This window comes from Eublepharis macularius, chromosome 11 (genome assembly GCF_028583425.1).
Source record: "Eublepharis macularius isolate TG4126 chromosome 11, MPM_Emac_v1.0, whole genome shotgun sequence".
NCBI lineage: Eukaryota > Metazoa > Chordata > Lepidosauria > Squamata > Eublepharidae > Eublepharis > Eublepharis macularius.
In genome coordinates, this window is record NC_072800.1 from 89,447,906 (window position 1) to 89,464,808 (window position 16,903).

General features: G+C 45.2%; 1 protein-coding gene across 1 annotated transcript in view; it reads right to left on the bottom strand.

Annotated features, from left to right (window-relative positions):
• Positions 1–16,903, bottom strand: part of LOC129337368 (vasoactive intestinal polypeptide receptor 1-like) — a 77,550-nt gene continuing 60,647 nt past the window's right edge. The window contains exons 8-13 of the mRNA XM_054990969.1: positions 13,958–14,018; positions 11,996–12,068; positions 10,366–10,457; positions 6,090–6,219; positions 4,703–4,744; positions 1–183 (exon numbers count right to left, since the gene is read on the bottom strand). Coding sequence (XP_054846944.1) covers positions 1–183; positions 4,703–4,744; positions 6,090–6,219; positions 10,366–10,457; positions 11,996–12,068; positions 13,958–14,018 — 581 coding nt within the window. The remainder of the gene's footprint in view (positions 184–4,702; positions 4,745–6,089; positions 6,220–10,365; positions 10,458–11,995; positions 12,069–13,957; positions 14,019–16,903) is intronic.

The window sequence follows — 16,903 nt, forward strand, 5'->3', positions numbered from 1 at the left end:
TCAGACAGAGGAGGAGCCATTCTGACAGTTGCTCCTCTGGGGGCTGAGCCGGTCCAGCAGGGATAACTGTGTGACATAATTGACTGGACTGTTGTCTCCAGAGAGGCTCCGATGCTTTCGTGTGAAGCTAAGGTAATGTTGGTAGTGCCACTTGCGCAAGTGCTTCTTGAACTCAGTCTGGACCTGAGGGAGAGAGAGAGAGAAAGAGAGCAAGGGCCAGGAAAACAATAAAGGATTGAAACAGAAATTGGGTCAGGAATGGGCAAATCTGGGTTCTTGGAGGCTGTGCAAATTTTCCAGATATTAGTCTAGCCAACCCTGACCTGGATAGCCAAGGAGAGGCTGATCTTGTCATATCTCAGAAGCTAAGCAGGGTCAACTTAGGTTAGTAATTGGATGGGAGACCTCCGAAGAAGTTGTGTGGCTGGCATTTCACTCTGCTGTGAAACTCACTGGGAGACCTTGGTGCCAATCACTCTTTCCAACCTTAACCTACCTCGCAAGATTGCTGTAAGGGTTACATGAGGAAGGGAGAATTATGTATGTCATCCTGCATTCCTGAGAACAAAAGAGGGAGGAACCTGTCCATAAGAGACAGTGGTGTGGCATAAAAACCAGTATCTTGAAGATCGCTTCCCACCTCCCTTTGGAATACAATGAAAAAGAAAGTATCTAGCTCTCAGACGTGCAGAAATGTGCACGGGTATGTGGGTGTGGTGCCCCGACCTGGATAGCCCAGGAGAGCCTGATCTCATCAAATCTCAGAAGCTAAGAATGGACAAGATGACAAGAAAATTGAGAGATCTGGACTCAGGGCAGTTCAACACAGACTGGGAGAAGCTGAAACAATACCTGGAGAAGAAATGGGAGGTGGGAGGAAAACTGTGGCAGTTTGAGAACTACTGAAGTATTGAAGTAGAGGGGGGAGACTTTACCGGGGGGAGAAGAGATAAATGTGAATTAATAAGCAGTCAGATTAATAGATTGACATATATATAGATATATATAGGTTAACAAACAGAACATAGAGAAAATAATTAATTATAAGGACTAAATATAAGGAGCGATTAACTAACAATATTTTCTTTTTTTTCTGACAAGTTTTGTACCAAACTGAATGTCTGAAGATATAGATGGGTCAAATTGATTGACTACGTGAGGAGAGATATATAGAACTATTATAAAAAGATAGAATGAGTAATATATATAGAGAATAAGTCAAATTGTTTGATATAAACGAATGTATGATCTATATGGTTTATGATATATAGAAATACCTGAAATTGAAAAATTGGGATAAATTGTTTATCTAAGATGGAAACAAAGGCTTACAGTTTGGGCATATAATGTTAAAAATAGTTAAGGATGTACTGCTTAGAATAATGGAGAATATATATTTGTTTTAGATAGAGGAAGCTAATAAAAGTAAGGGAAAGGGGACAAAGGGTTGGAAAGCTGTTGGAAGTCAACAAAAAGGGGGGGAAAGGGAGGGGGTTAGAGATGAAAAAATTGGGGAAAATTGAATGTAAATGTGGAAATAATGGATTCTAACCCAATAAAAATTTTTCAAAAAAAAAAAAAAAATCTCAGAAGCTAAGCAGGGTCGGCCTTGGTTAGTAACTGGATGGGAGACCTCCAGTGAAGATCAAGGTTGCAGAGGCAGGCAATGGCAAACCACCTCTGTTAGTCTCTTGCCATGAAAACCCTCCAGGGGTAGCCATAAGTCAACTATGACCTGATGACATGACTTCATTCATTAGTCTAGGGGATGTACTGTGTTTTAATATGCTGTCAACTGAATCCACTATGAATATTGAAGACTTATGGTCAAATTTGTATCTTCTTGGACACTCCAGGTACAAAACATCTGTGTTTAGATGGTTTGTGGTCATTTAACCAGGCCTGGGCACGCTCCTGAAGGATATCTTCAGGGAGTTGACAGGGAGTGAACCTGACCTGTCCAGAATGGGCATGGCATGTGAACATAATTGTACTTCTGGGAAATAAATTTATACACTATCTGGAATGAAGCTTGGTAGGGCCAAGAAGGGCCACGTAAAGGCATTCCGTGGGCTTGATCTGACCCCCTACTTGGTGATCCTTGACTCATTTGATTTGGACACGATGTACATCATTCCATTTGTTTATCGAAGTGTCAAGGACTGTGCACACATTGCACATGTGCATACCAAACACATGCGCAGGAGACTGGGATCGGTCATGCACACAGTTGTATGCATGCATGGGAGTGTTCTGCATGCATTCTCTCTGAAAGCCAGCATTGAACGTCAGAGTCAGTTTACATTATGAAAACTGTGTAAATAAACATACATTTGCAGATCTCATATATATTGTATCCTGATGTACTGGGCACGGCAGAAAGAAAAATCTCCCTGCTTATTTCTTTGACTGACCCTCTGATATTTCGGCAAGTACTGCACTCATATGGTGGTGGAGAGTGCCATCAAGTCATAGATGACTTATGGCGACCCCTGGTGGGGTTTTCAAGGCAAGAGACCAAGGAAAGTGGTTTGCCATTGCCTGCCTGTGCACTCTGGTCTTTGCTGGAGGTCTCCCATACAATTACTAATCATGGCTGACTCTGCTTAGCTTCTGAGATCGGACCCAATCAGACTTGCCTGGGCTGTGCAGGGCAGGGTGTGTGTGGTACACTCAAGTCAGAATTGACTTATGGCGACCCCTGGTGGGGTTTTCATAGCAAGAGCCTAACAGAGGTGGTTTGCCATTGCCTGCCTCTGCAACCTTGATCTTCACTGGAGATCTCCCATCCAGTTACTAACCAAGGCCGACCCTGCTTATCTTCTGAGATCTGATGAGATCAGGCTCTCCTGGGCTATCCAGGTTGGGGCACCACACCCACATACCCGTGCACATTTCTGCACATCTGAGAGCTAGATACTTGCTTTTTCATTGTATTCCAAAGGGAGGTGGGAAGCGATCTTCAAGATACTGGTTTTTATGCCACACCACTGTCTCTTATGGACAGGTTCCTCCCTCTTTTGTTCTCAGGAATGCAGGATGACATACATAATTCTCCCTTCCCCATGTAACCCTTACAGCAATCTTGCGAGGTAGGTTAGGGTCGGAAAGAGTGACTGCCCCATGGTCACCCAGTGAATTTCACAGCAGAGTAGAGATTTGAATCTGGTCTCCTAGCTTCTGGTCCATCCCCTCAACCAATACTCCACACTGGCATCAGATGAACCTAGCTATCAAATGCTGTATTTATGTAATGTGATGAGAGACTTTAAAGAACACTATACTTGAATGAAGATACAAGTTACAATTTGTAAAAGAGGGCAAATCCTTGGATGCCACAGCTAGGCAGAGTCACCAGTCAGTTGCAAGGGTCAAGGCTGAAAGCCCAGTGACCAGGGCTTTTTTTCTGGGAAAAGAGGTGGTGGAACTCAGTGGTGGAACTCAGGACTAGAGATGGGCACAAACGGCATGACGAACTTCAAAAACCCACGAAATTGGTGATCGCACAATCACGATCCAGCGGTTCATGATTGTCCACAGCCAACAAACCAGCGTTCAGGAGAGGCCTGGTTCGGTGCGTTCGGCTGCGGTTCGGGAAGCCAGACAGTCAGGCGCCAGCAATCAATTCCCCTGGCAATGGAGCCGGGGGAATGCCTGGACTCTGTCTGCGCTCCTTCTGTCACCCTGGAAACCCGAATGGAAGCCCAGCTTACCTTGATCAGCAGGTCTTCCTTCCAACCACGGAGCTGCAAAGTGGTTACAAGTTGGGAGAAGACACCCAGGGGAGGGAGGGGGAAGGGAGTGTTCTGTAGCCATGGGCACTCCAATCTCATCCCTGCAAACCCTGATAGGCAGCTCTGACTGCCAAACACAGACCTCCTGCATTGCTCAATGCGACCTGTGCTTATAAATAGCCGTGGGCTCCCAGGCTGGGTTTAACTTTCAGCAAGCAGTGGAGTGGGACAGAGCTCTTGCTTGCCACTTGCTAGCCTTTGGGGAGAGAGACAGAGTATAATTGAGCTTGGATTTTTGTGGGAGTTTCCTGGGGGCCTTGGATTGGAGACGGTATAACTCCAAGATCCCTTTTGCAATCTTGTCGAAACTTGGGTGATGGCTGTAGGAGAGCCTGCAAAAGACTCCCCGGGAATATGAGCTCTCTAAGTGCCATGGGGGCCATTCTGTGCCCCACGAACTGTGAACCAGTTCGGCAACGGAAAATGTTCGTTGCAGTTCGCAATCTCGGGATCGTCGTCGGCACTGAACCGTGAACCGCTGGTTCGTTAAATTTTTTTGGTTCATGCCCATGTCTACTCAGGACCGCACAATGATGTCACTTTGGGTCAGCTGGAACAAGGGGGGAGTTTTTTAAAGTTTAAATCACACTCGGCGAAAATGGTCACATGGCCACCACTGTGCAGAGGGCAATCTAAACTCCCCTCTGTCTGGAGATCAGGGGGCAGTGCCACCGGTCATGTGACCATTTTCAAGAGGTGCCGGAACGCCATTCCACCACATTCCCACTGAAAAAAAGCCCTGCCAGTGACCCACGTGAGTGAAAGGAGGAATAGATAGGGCTGTTCAGGGCTTTCTCCAAAGCAGATCCAAGCACCCCCTCTGCAGTCTATTTTGGGCTATGGATCCAAACGGAGGCTTCCTTTTTCAAAAAGCATTTGTCACAAGGAACGTTCAAGCTCCTACTCACCTCTCCGTTCAAGAAACAATACAGAAGGGCAACAAAAAAGCCCTAAAAGGAAAAGGGAAAAAAAAAAAACCTGAGACACACAAAGTCTCATCAGCCGCCAATTAGATTAACCACATCAAGCGATGGGAGTACAGGATTGACCCTATAATCTGAAGGGCAGCCCTGGGGAAATTATATATAGCACAAAGATGAGCAACTGATAGCCCAGGAACCAAATCTGGTCCCTAAGGCTATTGTATTCCGCTTCCTGAAGTATTGCTAATTGCCACTTTTAAAATGTGAAGTAGATAAATAAAGGTTTCTGAAACAGGAAAGCATGATGCTGTAAGAAACAGAGGCCACTGTCAGACGACACACCAAAGCTCTGTTTCTCAGGCGTCGTCTCGCAGCTTGTCTCCATGCTGACACACCTCCCTCCTCTCCTGCTGTGCATAGAAGGTGATTAAAAGCTTCTGGGTTAGGGAGGCCTTCAATCGCCCTCCAATTTCCTTCAATGTCCCAATGCAGATACCCGTAGAAAACTGCAGCCCTTTTGGTTCCATGAACCAGAATGACAAACTGGGGTTAAAAGTTGCACATCTTAGAGCCAAGCTACAAGTGACGCCTAACAGAGGTTGGACACTCGTCAGCTTCCCTCAAGTTTTGATGGGAAATGTAGGCGTCCTGGTCTTGCAGCTTGGCTCTCCATTTAATTGAAGTTTACAGAGCGGCAGTCTATGGGAGGGAGAACATGCGGTCGGGACGGGAGTGCAGGCGTCGGACTCTCGCCGGGCGCCCCCCTTCCCCTCCTCTGGGGGTGTGTGTGTGGGTTTCTGTAAACTTCAATTAAATGGAGAGCAAAGCTGTAAGACCAGGATGCCTACATTTCCCATCAAAACTTGAGGGAAGCTGACAAGTGTCCAAACTGTGTCAGGCATCACTTGTAGCTTGGCTCTTAGAGATTTGCCATGACATGAGAACGGGGTCAGCAAAACACCCCACATTTTACCATTACATCTCTCTTGTGGGATATATCGATGACAAGAGACAGCTCGGAAAGAATTTGTGAGAGAGGCAACAGGAGCCTTACTTCCTCCCCTCTTGCTTTGCTCGATCACTTGATTTTCTTCCCTGACCCCAGCCCACCCAGTTCTTCTTCACTCCCCAAACTTCCAAAATACCTCTGTCTCACAACCCTCCATACCAGAAGGTCTAGGGATCTCCTTTCTCACTTGTATCTGACAAAGGGAGTTTTGACTCTTGAAAACTTATACCATGAAAATCTTGTTGATCTTTAAGGTGCTACTGGACCCAAATCTTGCTTAATTTTTTCGCCCCACTCCCCAGTAGTGATTGCCTTCTTCAGCTCAAGGCCTTCCTTTCCCCAGATTCTGAGCATCAAACTTGCCTGAAAAGAGCCCAAGCCGAGTTCAATGTACAATCTGGCATCCGTCCCAGTACCCTCCGGAAAGAAGGCAAAGACAACATAATGTGCCCCAAAGAGAGGGATGAGGAATAGAGTGGATTTTGCCAGTCTCCTGAAAAAGAAAAGGATGGTGTAAGTCCAGTTCCAAATGATCCAGAGGAGTTAGCTGTGTTAGTCTGTAGTTGCAAAATAGTAGAGTCCAGTAGCATGTTTAAGACTAACCAATTTTATTGTAGCATAAACTTTTGAGAACCACAGCTCTCTTCGTCAGATGCATCATCAGCTTTCGAGAACCACAGCTCAGATGCATCGTCAGCTTTTGAGAACCACAGCTCTCTTCGTCAGATGCATCGTCAGCTTTCGAGAACCACAGCTCTCTTCATCAGATGCATCGTCAGCTTTCGAGAACCACAGCTCTCTTCATCAGATGCATCATCAGCTTTCGAGAACCACAGCTCTCTTCGTCAGATGCATCGTCAGCTTTTGAGAACCACAGCTGTCTTCATCAGGTGCATCATCAGCTTTCGAGAACCACAGCTCTCTTTGTCAGATGCATCGTCAGCTTTTGAGGACCACAGCTCTCTTCATCAGATGCATCTGACGACGCATCTGACAAAGAGAGCTGCGGTTCTTGAAAGCTTTGCTACAATAAAGTTGGTTAGTCTTAAACGTGCTGCTGGACCCTTTACTACAGTTCAGAATGGGCGCTGATCCGAAATGGAAATATTTAGCAGAAAGCATCATTATCCTCCAAAGCCCCTCTCCTCATTCAGTGAAAGTGTTAAGAAACTATTCCGTTCTCACAGTGCTTCCTGATTGGACAGCATCCTCCATATGGACAGGACATTATTTCAGCCTTTACTTGCCCTTAGTGGCATTCACATTTCGCTCAATCTGATCGGATACATAGTTTTCTCATGTCATCATCACATCGGGGACATGTTCCCTGATGACTCAATGGAACCTCCATTTTCAGAAGCAGTAACTCTCAATGTTGGAGGCCAGCAACAAGAGGCAGCTTTGGCTGCCGAGTCGTGCTTACAGGTCTTCTGGAGCTAATGGATGTCTCTGTTTAATAAAATGTGATTTATACGTCACTCCATGGAGGAAATTAATGTAGACTCCAATTGTTGGGGCTTAACAGTAGTGAGTTTAGTGAAAAAAAGGAAGGTTAGCAGTGTGCTTTTTGGTGAACGAATGAAAGAACGAAAAAATGAAGGAACGAAAGAACAAATGAAAGAACGAACGAACGAACGAATGAAAGAACAAAAGAACGAACGAACGAACAAACGAACGAACGAACGAACGAACGAACGAACGAACGAACGAAAGAAAGAAAGAAAGAAAGAAAGAAAGAAAGAAAGAAAGAAAGAAAGAAAGAAAGAAAGAAAGAAAGAAAGAAAGAATACTTTGGGGTTTTTGAGCACTATACAGATAGCCCATAGGGCTCTCCTTTGCGGCACTTTTACCATACTTAGATTTTTTAACCATTCCACAATATAGGAGAACATTTATGCTTGCAAGATTAAACTCTGTTCTTTCTCAAGTAATGCAAGGTCAAATGCAAAAGATTCCATATTCTGATAGACTTTGCCACTGTGCTACAGGACAGATAGAAAGTTTTGAGCGTTGTTTTCTGGACTGCAATATTTTTCATAGTATTAGGGACGTGTGGATTACTCCTATTTTTTATGATAATAAAGGGTTGTCAACACCAGGCAAGGTTGAAAAAAAACTTTTGGAAGGCACGGACTTGGGAGTTACTCTGGCTGTTGCCAATTTTTTTGCCTATGTAATTAAATATAATGGATTTTACATGCAGTAAACATTAGGTAATTTTAAAATTATTTGTTTGTTGCAGTATTTAGTGTGGAATTGCTCACGGTCTCTTGGCCAAAAGAGCAGTATCATTAAAGGAAACTACTGAATAGGCCTTCTGAAGGCTTGTTTTTAGCCACTGCATGAAAAAAGATGCAAGACTTGTAAGCAGTTGGCCCAGCCTCTGCCATCTTTAATAGCCATTTAACATGGCTACTTGTGATATAAAATCACAAGGTCCCTGGATTAAAATGGCAGTTTTGATTGCAGCTAGGAGAATTCCAGCTAGTAGTTGCTGAGTCCCACCGGGGAGACCCAGGCATGAATGGAACGCCACATGTAAATGCAGAGTGACCAGTGGTGATTAGTTTTACAGGCTCCCCAGCCCCAAAAGGAATCCAGAGCAACAAAGGTCTCGTGGAGTCACCCCACTTAACACATTCCTTTCCCTCATTCCATGATTATATCTGTCCATGACTGAGGAGAAAATCAACAAGCATTCATAAGTATTTATAATTCATTCCTGGAAAGGTGCATTCCCCAGCTAAATTCATCAACTTAGCTCCAGTAGACTCCATTAACAAACTGCTCCTTTTGTGCAGTTCCAGAAGAGACTTTGCATTCTTTTTCACACGCCCTGGCAGCTAGCAGTCAAGGTAATCAAACCTTTATTATTTCCTGGAACTGACCACTGGAGTCTTTGTTCCAACGGCTAGGTGGGTTCTCCCGCTTCAGAGCATGTTTTACCCTATAAGAGTAGTGCCCTTGCCCCATTCAAATAATACACGCTTCCAGGACCCCTGCTTCCAGGATGCTGCTCCCTTAGGGTTTCTTCCCTAAGACTCTCTCTCTGTACACGCTGTTCCTTTGAGGCACTGTTCCTTTGAGGTTGTCCTAAGCCCCTTGCTCTCCTGGCCAAGAACGCTGACATTTGAAGCTGCACTCTTCCTCCATGGCCTGAACTACTCTTCAGGATAGGTAGGTATACTTTGCCCTCCCTCACTCTATTCCAATTTCTGTCTAGCTTCCTAGAACTCTGTGTGTGTGTAACCATTTTTACTATTTACTCTTGCATATGTGTGTGTATTTTCCTCTTTTAATAAAATATTGCTTTTTGAACTTAAAGCACCAGCCTCGTCTGCTATCTGGGAAGGGACTCCGAAAAAATAGGTGGAAAAGATCCCATAGTTACCGCCTCTTGCATAGCCGTCTTCCTTGCTGCTAATCCCCCCCCCCTATTCTCTTATTTGCAAGGAGAGCAATTCAAGTAACAGACTGGGTGAACCGTTGGTTCCGTCCCGCACTACAGCTCTTACATTCTTATGTATGTGGTTATGATAATTTTATTGTATTAAAAACTGTTACTTTGTTACCAGTTTGGGATGAGCTTCATACCGTTTGATCTCATGAAGCTGCCTTTAGCTGCATCAGACATTGGTTTCTCAAGCTCAGTGCTGTCTATTCTGACTAGTAGCGGCTCTTCTGATCTCGGGTGGAGGTCTTTTACGTTACCTGCTTTTTAACCAGAAATGTCAGGGACTGAAACTCTGGCCTTCAGCATGCAAAGTTGCTGACCCCAGCCTCGCTGTACTTCCCTTCCCCTTCTCTTGCCTTCCCCCCTCCTGTTTCTGTCATTTCTTTTTTTATCATATAAGGGTTTTTTTTCAGTTGACAAACTCACAGACATAAAACATAAGCTACGATCATACATTTACAATCATCCGCTACAGCCATTGTCTACAATTATCTAAGTCAAACATATTACATAAACATTCATCTAAATCATACAAAAAATAAAAACTACTCTCATTTAAATCATATTGTCATCAATCAAATCATATATCTATATAGAACTTGCTTATATATGTTCTCAGGGTTTTTGGGGGGGGGAAGAGGTGGTGGAATTCAGTGGTGGAACTCAGGACCACACAATAACATCACTTTTGGTCAGCTGGAACAAGGGGGGAGTTTTTTAAAGTTTAAATTGCCATCAGTGAAAATGGTCACATGGCTGGCGGCCCCGCCCCCTGATCTCCAGACAGAGGGGAGTTTAGCTTGCCCTCCGCACCACTCGGCGGCACAGAGGGCAATCTAAACTCCCCTCTGTCTGGAGATCAGGGGGCGGGGCCACCAGCCATGAGACCATTTTTAAGAGGTGCCGGACGCATTCCTGCTGAAAAAAGCCCTGTACATTCTTAATTTTACACTTCAATTTAAATATCTTTATTCTGTCTTTTCCGTCTATCTTCCTACCTCCAGTTCTGTTATTTCTTAAAAAGTTGCCAAGGCAAAAATCAACCGTCGCTTTGCACTGTCGAAGAGCATTTTTGGATTTTGGTGCGAACTGGGCAGTCTGGGCCTTGGCAAACATGCATACATTTGCTACATTGTTGGTGCCCGATGTCTCCTGGCCATGTGGGGGAAGGGTTGGGTCACTTACACGAAATGCCTTGGATGTCTTCCTCCAGCCTCTGAAGATTTTAATTTCTGTACCAAAATTCGAATGACGTTCAGGAAAATAATGAAGTTCACCTGGAAAGATGGTGGTAGGAGAATCCAGATGTCAATCAGTGCAAAACACGTATCTGAAGAAGAGACCTCTGACTCTCAAAACTTATGCCCTGAAAATCTAGCTGGTCTCTAAAGTGCCACTGGACTCAAATCCTACTGTTCTACTGAAGTCCAACACAGCTACCTACCTAAAAGTAAACATGTTCGTTAAAGCTTATTTTGACCAGAAATCATGAACGCTTCTGAAATTATCTCAGTGTCTCCCTGGGGTTTGGATTTCTGGATTGTCAGATCTTGTTTTCTAAGAAAAATCAATGCATTAGAAACACTCCTTCCTTCCTTCCTTCCTTCCTTCCTTCCTTCCTTCCTTCCTTCCTTCCTTCCTTCCTTCCTTCCTTCCCTCCTTCACTCTCTGAATTTGAGATGAAGCACTACGCATGTACCATTTCCTACCATTTTCAGTTATTTCATTTATTTGTGTCTTCCAACATTCTCTGATGTGCACATCACAAAAAAGCAATCAAGGCATTCCAGTCATACCAAGATTCTTTTAGAGCAGTGTTTTACTGATGCATACAGACATATTTCTGTGGATTTATTATATGGGGTGGGGTGGGGGTGGGGGGGGACTTGATGTGATGGTGCATATAGCACTATCATGGTTGAACATATCAATCACCCTGATTATGAATCAGACCTTTGGTTTATCAAGGTCAGTATGGTCCACTGCTTTTTCTTTGCTAAAAACGAGACGCTGATACTCATGTTGTTCTCCCCTCTCAGCCCAAGCTCAAAATGGCTAAGAGGTGCTGGTACTCCATAAAGAGGTGTCAGTACTCTATACCAACATGTACCTCCTGAAAAAAAGCCCTGATACTGTCAATTTGGACTGGCAGCAGCTCTCAGGTGGAGGTCTTTCACATCATTTACTATTTGATCTAACCTGGAATAGTAAAGAGTCCAGTAGCACCTTTAAGAATAACCAACTTAATTGTAGCATAAGCTTTCGAGAACCACAGCTCTCTTCGTCAGAAGCATCAGATGAAGAGAGCTGTGGTTCTCGAAAGCTTATGCTACAATAAAGTTGCATCAGATGAAGAGAGCTGTGGTTCTCGAAAGCTTATGCTACAATAAAGTTGGTTAGTCTTAAAGGTGCTACTGGACTCTTTACTATTTTACAACTACAGACTAACATGGCTAACTCCTCTGGATCTCTAACCTAGAAGAGGCAGAGATTCAACTTGGGATCTTCTACCCACAAAACTTCTTGCTTTCAATCCTGCTTAACCAGAAGCTGACTTGGGGGCCTTGAGCAAGCAGGACCAGTTTCCTAGGCAAGACCACTCATGGATCTGGGGAGGGGGGAGCAGAGCACTTTTCTGTCATGAAAGGAAACTGTTTGGATTGACCATGGCCATTTAATAACCTGTAAAGCAAAACTGAAACATGTTCGTCCATTCAAAAGGTTCTGAGCAAGTCCCTTGTTCCCTCTGCAACTGAAGACAATTGCTGGGCTTTCAGTACTTCAAAGAAATCGGCAGATCAAAAGGAAAACTCACCAATACTGTAAACAAGATGGGTCCCTTGATAATCCACAGCACAGCAGAGCTCTCTTCCTCATCATCCCAGCATCTGAAAACGCCAGCGAAAGAAGGATGTATTTGTTATCTTCACCCAGGGAGAAGAGATTGCTCCCCCGTTCAATGAACAAACCGTGACATGCTTCCAAGTGTGGAAAGGTAAGCCCTGAGCTAGATAGCTAAGCACAGTCGGCACTGGTTAGTATTTGGATGAGAGGCCACTAAGGAAGTCTAGGGTTACTACTAGAGATGGGCACGAACCAAAATACGAACCAAAATTAAGCACAAACTAGGCTGGTTCGTGGTCCGTGAACTGCGGTTCGTCAGATCCCATTTCTGATGAAGTGCCACGAACTTTAGGCTGGTTCATTTTTTGGTTCGTGACTGCAGCCTGGTGCCAATCAATCAATTGCCTAGGCAACAGGGGATAGACTTCCTGCAGACCTTCTGCTGACCCGGAAGTGACGATTTTCTGAACCTGATGTGATGTTCTCACAAACCAAATGAACCGGTTCGCGAACCAGGGGCAGGTTCGTGAAAGTTTGTGGTTCGTGGTTCGTGAAATTTGACAAACCACAAACTGCATGGTTCGGGTTTTTCCCGGTTTGTGCCCATCCCTAGTTGCTACACAGAGGCAGGCACTGGCAAACCACCTCTGTTCAACTCTTGCCTTGAAAACCCTTGCGGGGCATCATAAGTTGGCTACGACTTGATGGCAATAATAACAATAACAACATTTAATTTATATACTGTCCTTCAGGACAACTTAATGCCACATTTGGAGCCGTTTACAAAGTGTGTTATTATTATCTTCACGACAACCAGTCTGTGAGGTGGGTGGGGCTGAGAGAGCTCTGAGAGAGCTGTGACTAGCCCAAGGTCACCCAGCTGGCTTCAAGCGGAGGAGTGGGGAATCAAACCTGGTTCTCCAGATTAGAGTCCTGCTGCTCTTAACCACGATGCCAAACTGGCTTTTCACAAGGAATGGTACCCATTTGTCTCATGATCCCAGCCATACTTCTCTCAAGATAGTGGTGTGTAGTGGTTAAAGTGCTGGACTAGGATAAGGGAAGATCCAAATCTTTCTTAGCCGCTGAACTCATTTTCTGACAATGAGACCTCTTATAGATGTCTTTTGTCAAAATAATCTAGACGAGGCTTCGTGCTTCTGCTTACCTTCCTAATACCTGGCCCATTGGAGCATACAGGCCCGCAGGTATCTGGTATGCTTCAGTGGGAAGAATAAGAGTTTGGGGTGTGCGTGTCTGAAAACTGGAAAAGGACCTGGAGTCAAACGAACCTTCTACCCAGTGCCATGGCCTTGACCTAAATTAAGGGGCCCTGAAGCTGCTATTTAAACACACACAGAGATCTCAGGTTGCCATCTAGGTGGACCCTGAGAAGTAGGCTCCACTGTAAATTCCAGAAGGAGCTGCTGCTAGTCTTGATGAAGAGAGCTGTGGTTCTCAAAAGCTTATGCTACAATAAAGTTGGTTAGGTTTAAAGGTGCTATTGGACTCCTTACAAGGGGCACAGTATTATATCTGTTTTTATAACTGATTTTAAGTTGTATTTTAATCAGTGTTGTACCTCGCCCTGAGCCCGCTTGCAGGGAGGGAGGGTTAAAAATAAAATAAATAAATAAATAAATAAATAAATAAATAAATAAATAAACTCTCCCAGTTTTAGGGTGTACATTTGACTACTCCATTCAGCCAAACTGGAAACCTTCCTCCCGACTAAGAAGCCTTTCTTTCTTCGATCAGAGGATGATTCTGAAGGGGAGAGGAAGATGTCAAACTGCACCAAGGCAGAATGGCAGGTTCCAACCCAGTGGGGTAGAGGAGCGGTGGTCTCCAGGGATCTGGTTTTCCTAAACTTCAGCCTGATGAGTTTGATTAGAATTATTCTTGTGTTGAGGAAAATATGGCATCGGCTCACCCAGTGTTCTGCTGGTAAATTCTGGCCAGAATCCATGCTGATGTAATGGTCAGGGGAGCACCTGAAAAAAAGAAAGGATAGTCTTAGAGTTTGATCCGGATCCCAAAAGTCCCCCCCCCTGCCACCGAGGTGGCAGGAAAGCAATACTGAAATCTCTCCTGGAGTCAACATGGGAAGTCCTGCTCCAGCCCCAGATGACTACCTCTGTGGGGTGGGGTGGCGGTCCAGACTAAGAGCTCACATCAGCTAAAGTTTGAGCGAGGAATGGTAAAAGGTAAAGGTAGTCCCCTGTGCAAGCACTGAGTCATTACTGACCCATGGGGGGACGTCGCATCACGACATTTTCTTGGCAGACTTTTTACGGGATGGTTTGCCGTTGCCTTCCCTAGTTATCTACACTTTACCCCCAGGAAACTGGGTACTCGTTTTACCGACCTCAGAAGGATGGAAGGCTGAGTCAACCTTGAGCAGGCTACCTGAACCCGGCTTCCGCTGGGATCGAACTCAGGTCCTGAGCAGAGCTTGGACTGCAGTACTGCCGCTTACCACTCTGCACCACGGGGCTCTTATCGTTGTGATAACTTCCCCCACCGAACTCCCAGAATTTTAATGGAGGGAGATATTTTCCACCTGTTCACATTTTGGAGCTATGTGAGACTTTCACCATTTATGGCCGAACATCTTCTATTTATTACTTATATTGCATGGAGTCCATGCTGCTTTACACAATACAAGGAGGCCGGCTCCTGCCTCATGGACCTTAGGGGCACATTGGAGGGCAAAAATGGACCAGGAAAAGGCTCCAACCTTGGTTCACCTCTAGCCCCACCCCCGGATGGGGAGGAGAGGAGGGAGGAGAGGAAGAAGAAGGTCTGCCTCCACTTCTCGTCATGGACAGGGGAAGGGAAGGCTCTAGCTTGCTATGCTTTCTGCCCAGCCTGTGCCCTTCAACATGATGGGAGGGGGGAGTTAACAGCTGCTCAGGTCATGAGCAGAGCTTGGGCTGAAGTACTGTAGCTTACCACTCTGTGCCACGGGGGTCCACGGGGAGAGGAATGCTTCACCTGTTATATTTTCCCTCTACCGGTTTAGAAATAATACCATAGTTTGGATTATCTTGATCTTGGTCCCCAGACAGACATCTTAGAAGGGCGTCACTCTGTTTAGGATTGCACCGTCAATCCAAGAGAACTGAAAACCTGCCTTTGATTCAGAAATGAGTATTGAAGGCCTGGCAGAATGTTACATGTACTAAAGCTTATTATTAATTACTTGAGAGTCACGCAGAGGGAAGTCAAGGTTGGACTGCAGGGGAAAATGTGATAATAATATCTATCATTTTGGCAACTGGAAAGCATTGTATCAGTTAGGGGCGTTTCTTTACCCAATTGTATTGCTGATAGCTGTATTTATGTATAATTAATCTTTTATGTGCATGTCAGTTGAAGGAAATTATACTAACAATACTGCAGCTGCTAGCTGACCAGTCCTTTGTTAGGTTAATAGTACAGAATGGTCAACTAGTGTGACTCAACGAGCACCGTAATTGCTAAGAGATGACAGGCCATTCAAGCGTCCATCAGAGGTTGGAGAAGATGACCCTTCCCAGGGTGCGTAAGAAAAAAGAAACAGCAGGGTTGTGACAGAAAGAGGTGGGAGGAGGAGAGGGAAGAGATGGCTGGGAGATGGCTGAAACATATGAGCAATGTGGCCTCTCTCTCTCTCTCTCTCTCTCTCTCTCTCTCTCTCTCTGTGATGTGGGTCAGCCGATCAACTGCCTGGTAGGCGTGTCTCTTTGCCTCCTCTTCTATTCTCTGCTTGCATTTTTGTAAGTAAATATTACAGACACACTCTCTCTACACGAGATGACTTGGCACGCGTTTGTCAAGTGTAGGGAGACGCAATGTTAGCTGGGAAGTGTAGTCTAAAAAGACAGAGCCGACGGAGATCACTCCTCAGAAGGTTTGTTAATGTCATTTTTGCCTCCCTGAAGGCTCTGTCAAACTCACCTCTCCAGTCTAAAACAGTGTGAGATGGCAACCAGAGGGCAGCAGGGAATGGAAATGGGCTGGAGCTGCCTACCAGAGCTGGGCTTGGACCTGGAGAGGTTATAATGGGCTGAAGTTTCCCTTCACACAGCTCCAGTGTATAGCAACATTTTTGCCCTTCTCTGTCTTTTAAAACTACCCTTCCCGGCGAACATGGCATTTCCTGACACGTGTTCTTCGTGTGTCAGATGTCTCGTGTAGAGAGACTCTAAGTCTCCAGTGTTCTTCCCTCCAAAGGGAACCAACCAGGGTCAGCAGTAGGGATCCCAGGTCCCCCAGTGGCAGCGGAGAATCCTCCACTCCCACCCTCTGTCCCTCTGCTCCACTCACCTGGCCAGCAGGAGGGGTGTGTGTGTGTGAGAATGGACCTCCCAAGCAAGCTCCCAGGACAGTATAACCATGTCACTTCCTGTGAGTGATGTCATCGTGTTGCCCCGAGAGAGCTTCTGTGCTTTGCAGAAGGCCAATTTGGAATCCAAATCAGCCTGCTGCGAAGGTTGTGCATGCTCCCAAATGTGCAAGAAGAGCAAAGACAAGGTGAGTGCCACCCTCCCCTTCTGGGAGGGTAGGGAAACCTAGTCAGCACTGCCTCTGGAACTTCTTGCCACTTACACACTAACAATATAAAAAAATCAATATGGCAATGAAAACAATAAAAGTTGAGAAATCTTTCTCTACTATATCCAGTCAATATCTATTGTGTAAATCTAGAGACAGAGAGAGAGAGAGATACACAGACACATAGTTCTTAACAGGACCACATCTGTGGATACTTAAATGTGGAGACTGGGGCCCCTATATACAAGGAAGGTCTTTCCACAAACCTAGAGCTATCCTGCATCACTTCTGGGTTTCCCCTGGAAGTGACATAGCGATGCAGCAGATATTGCAGGACAGC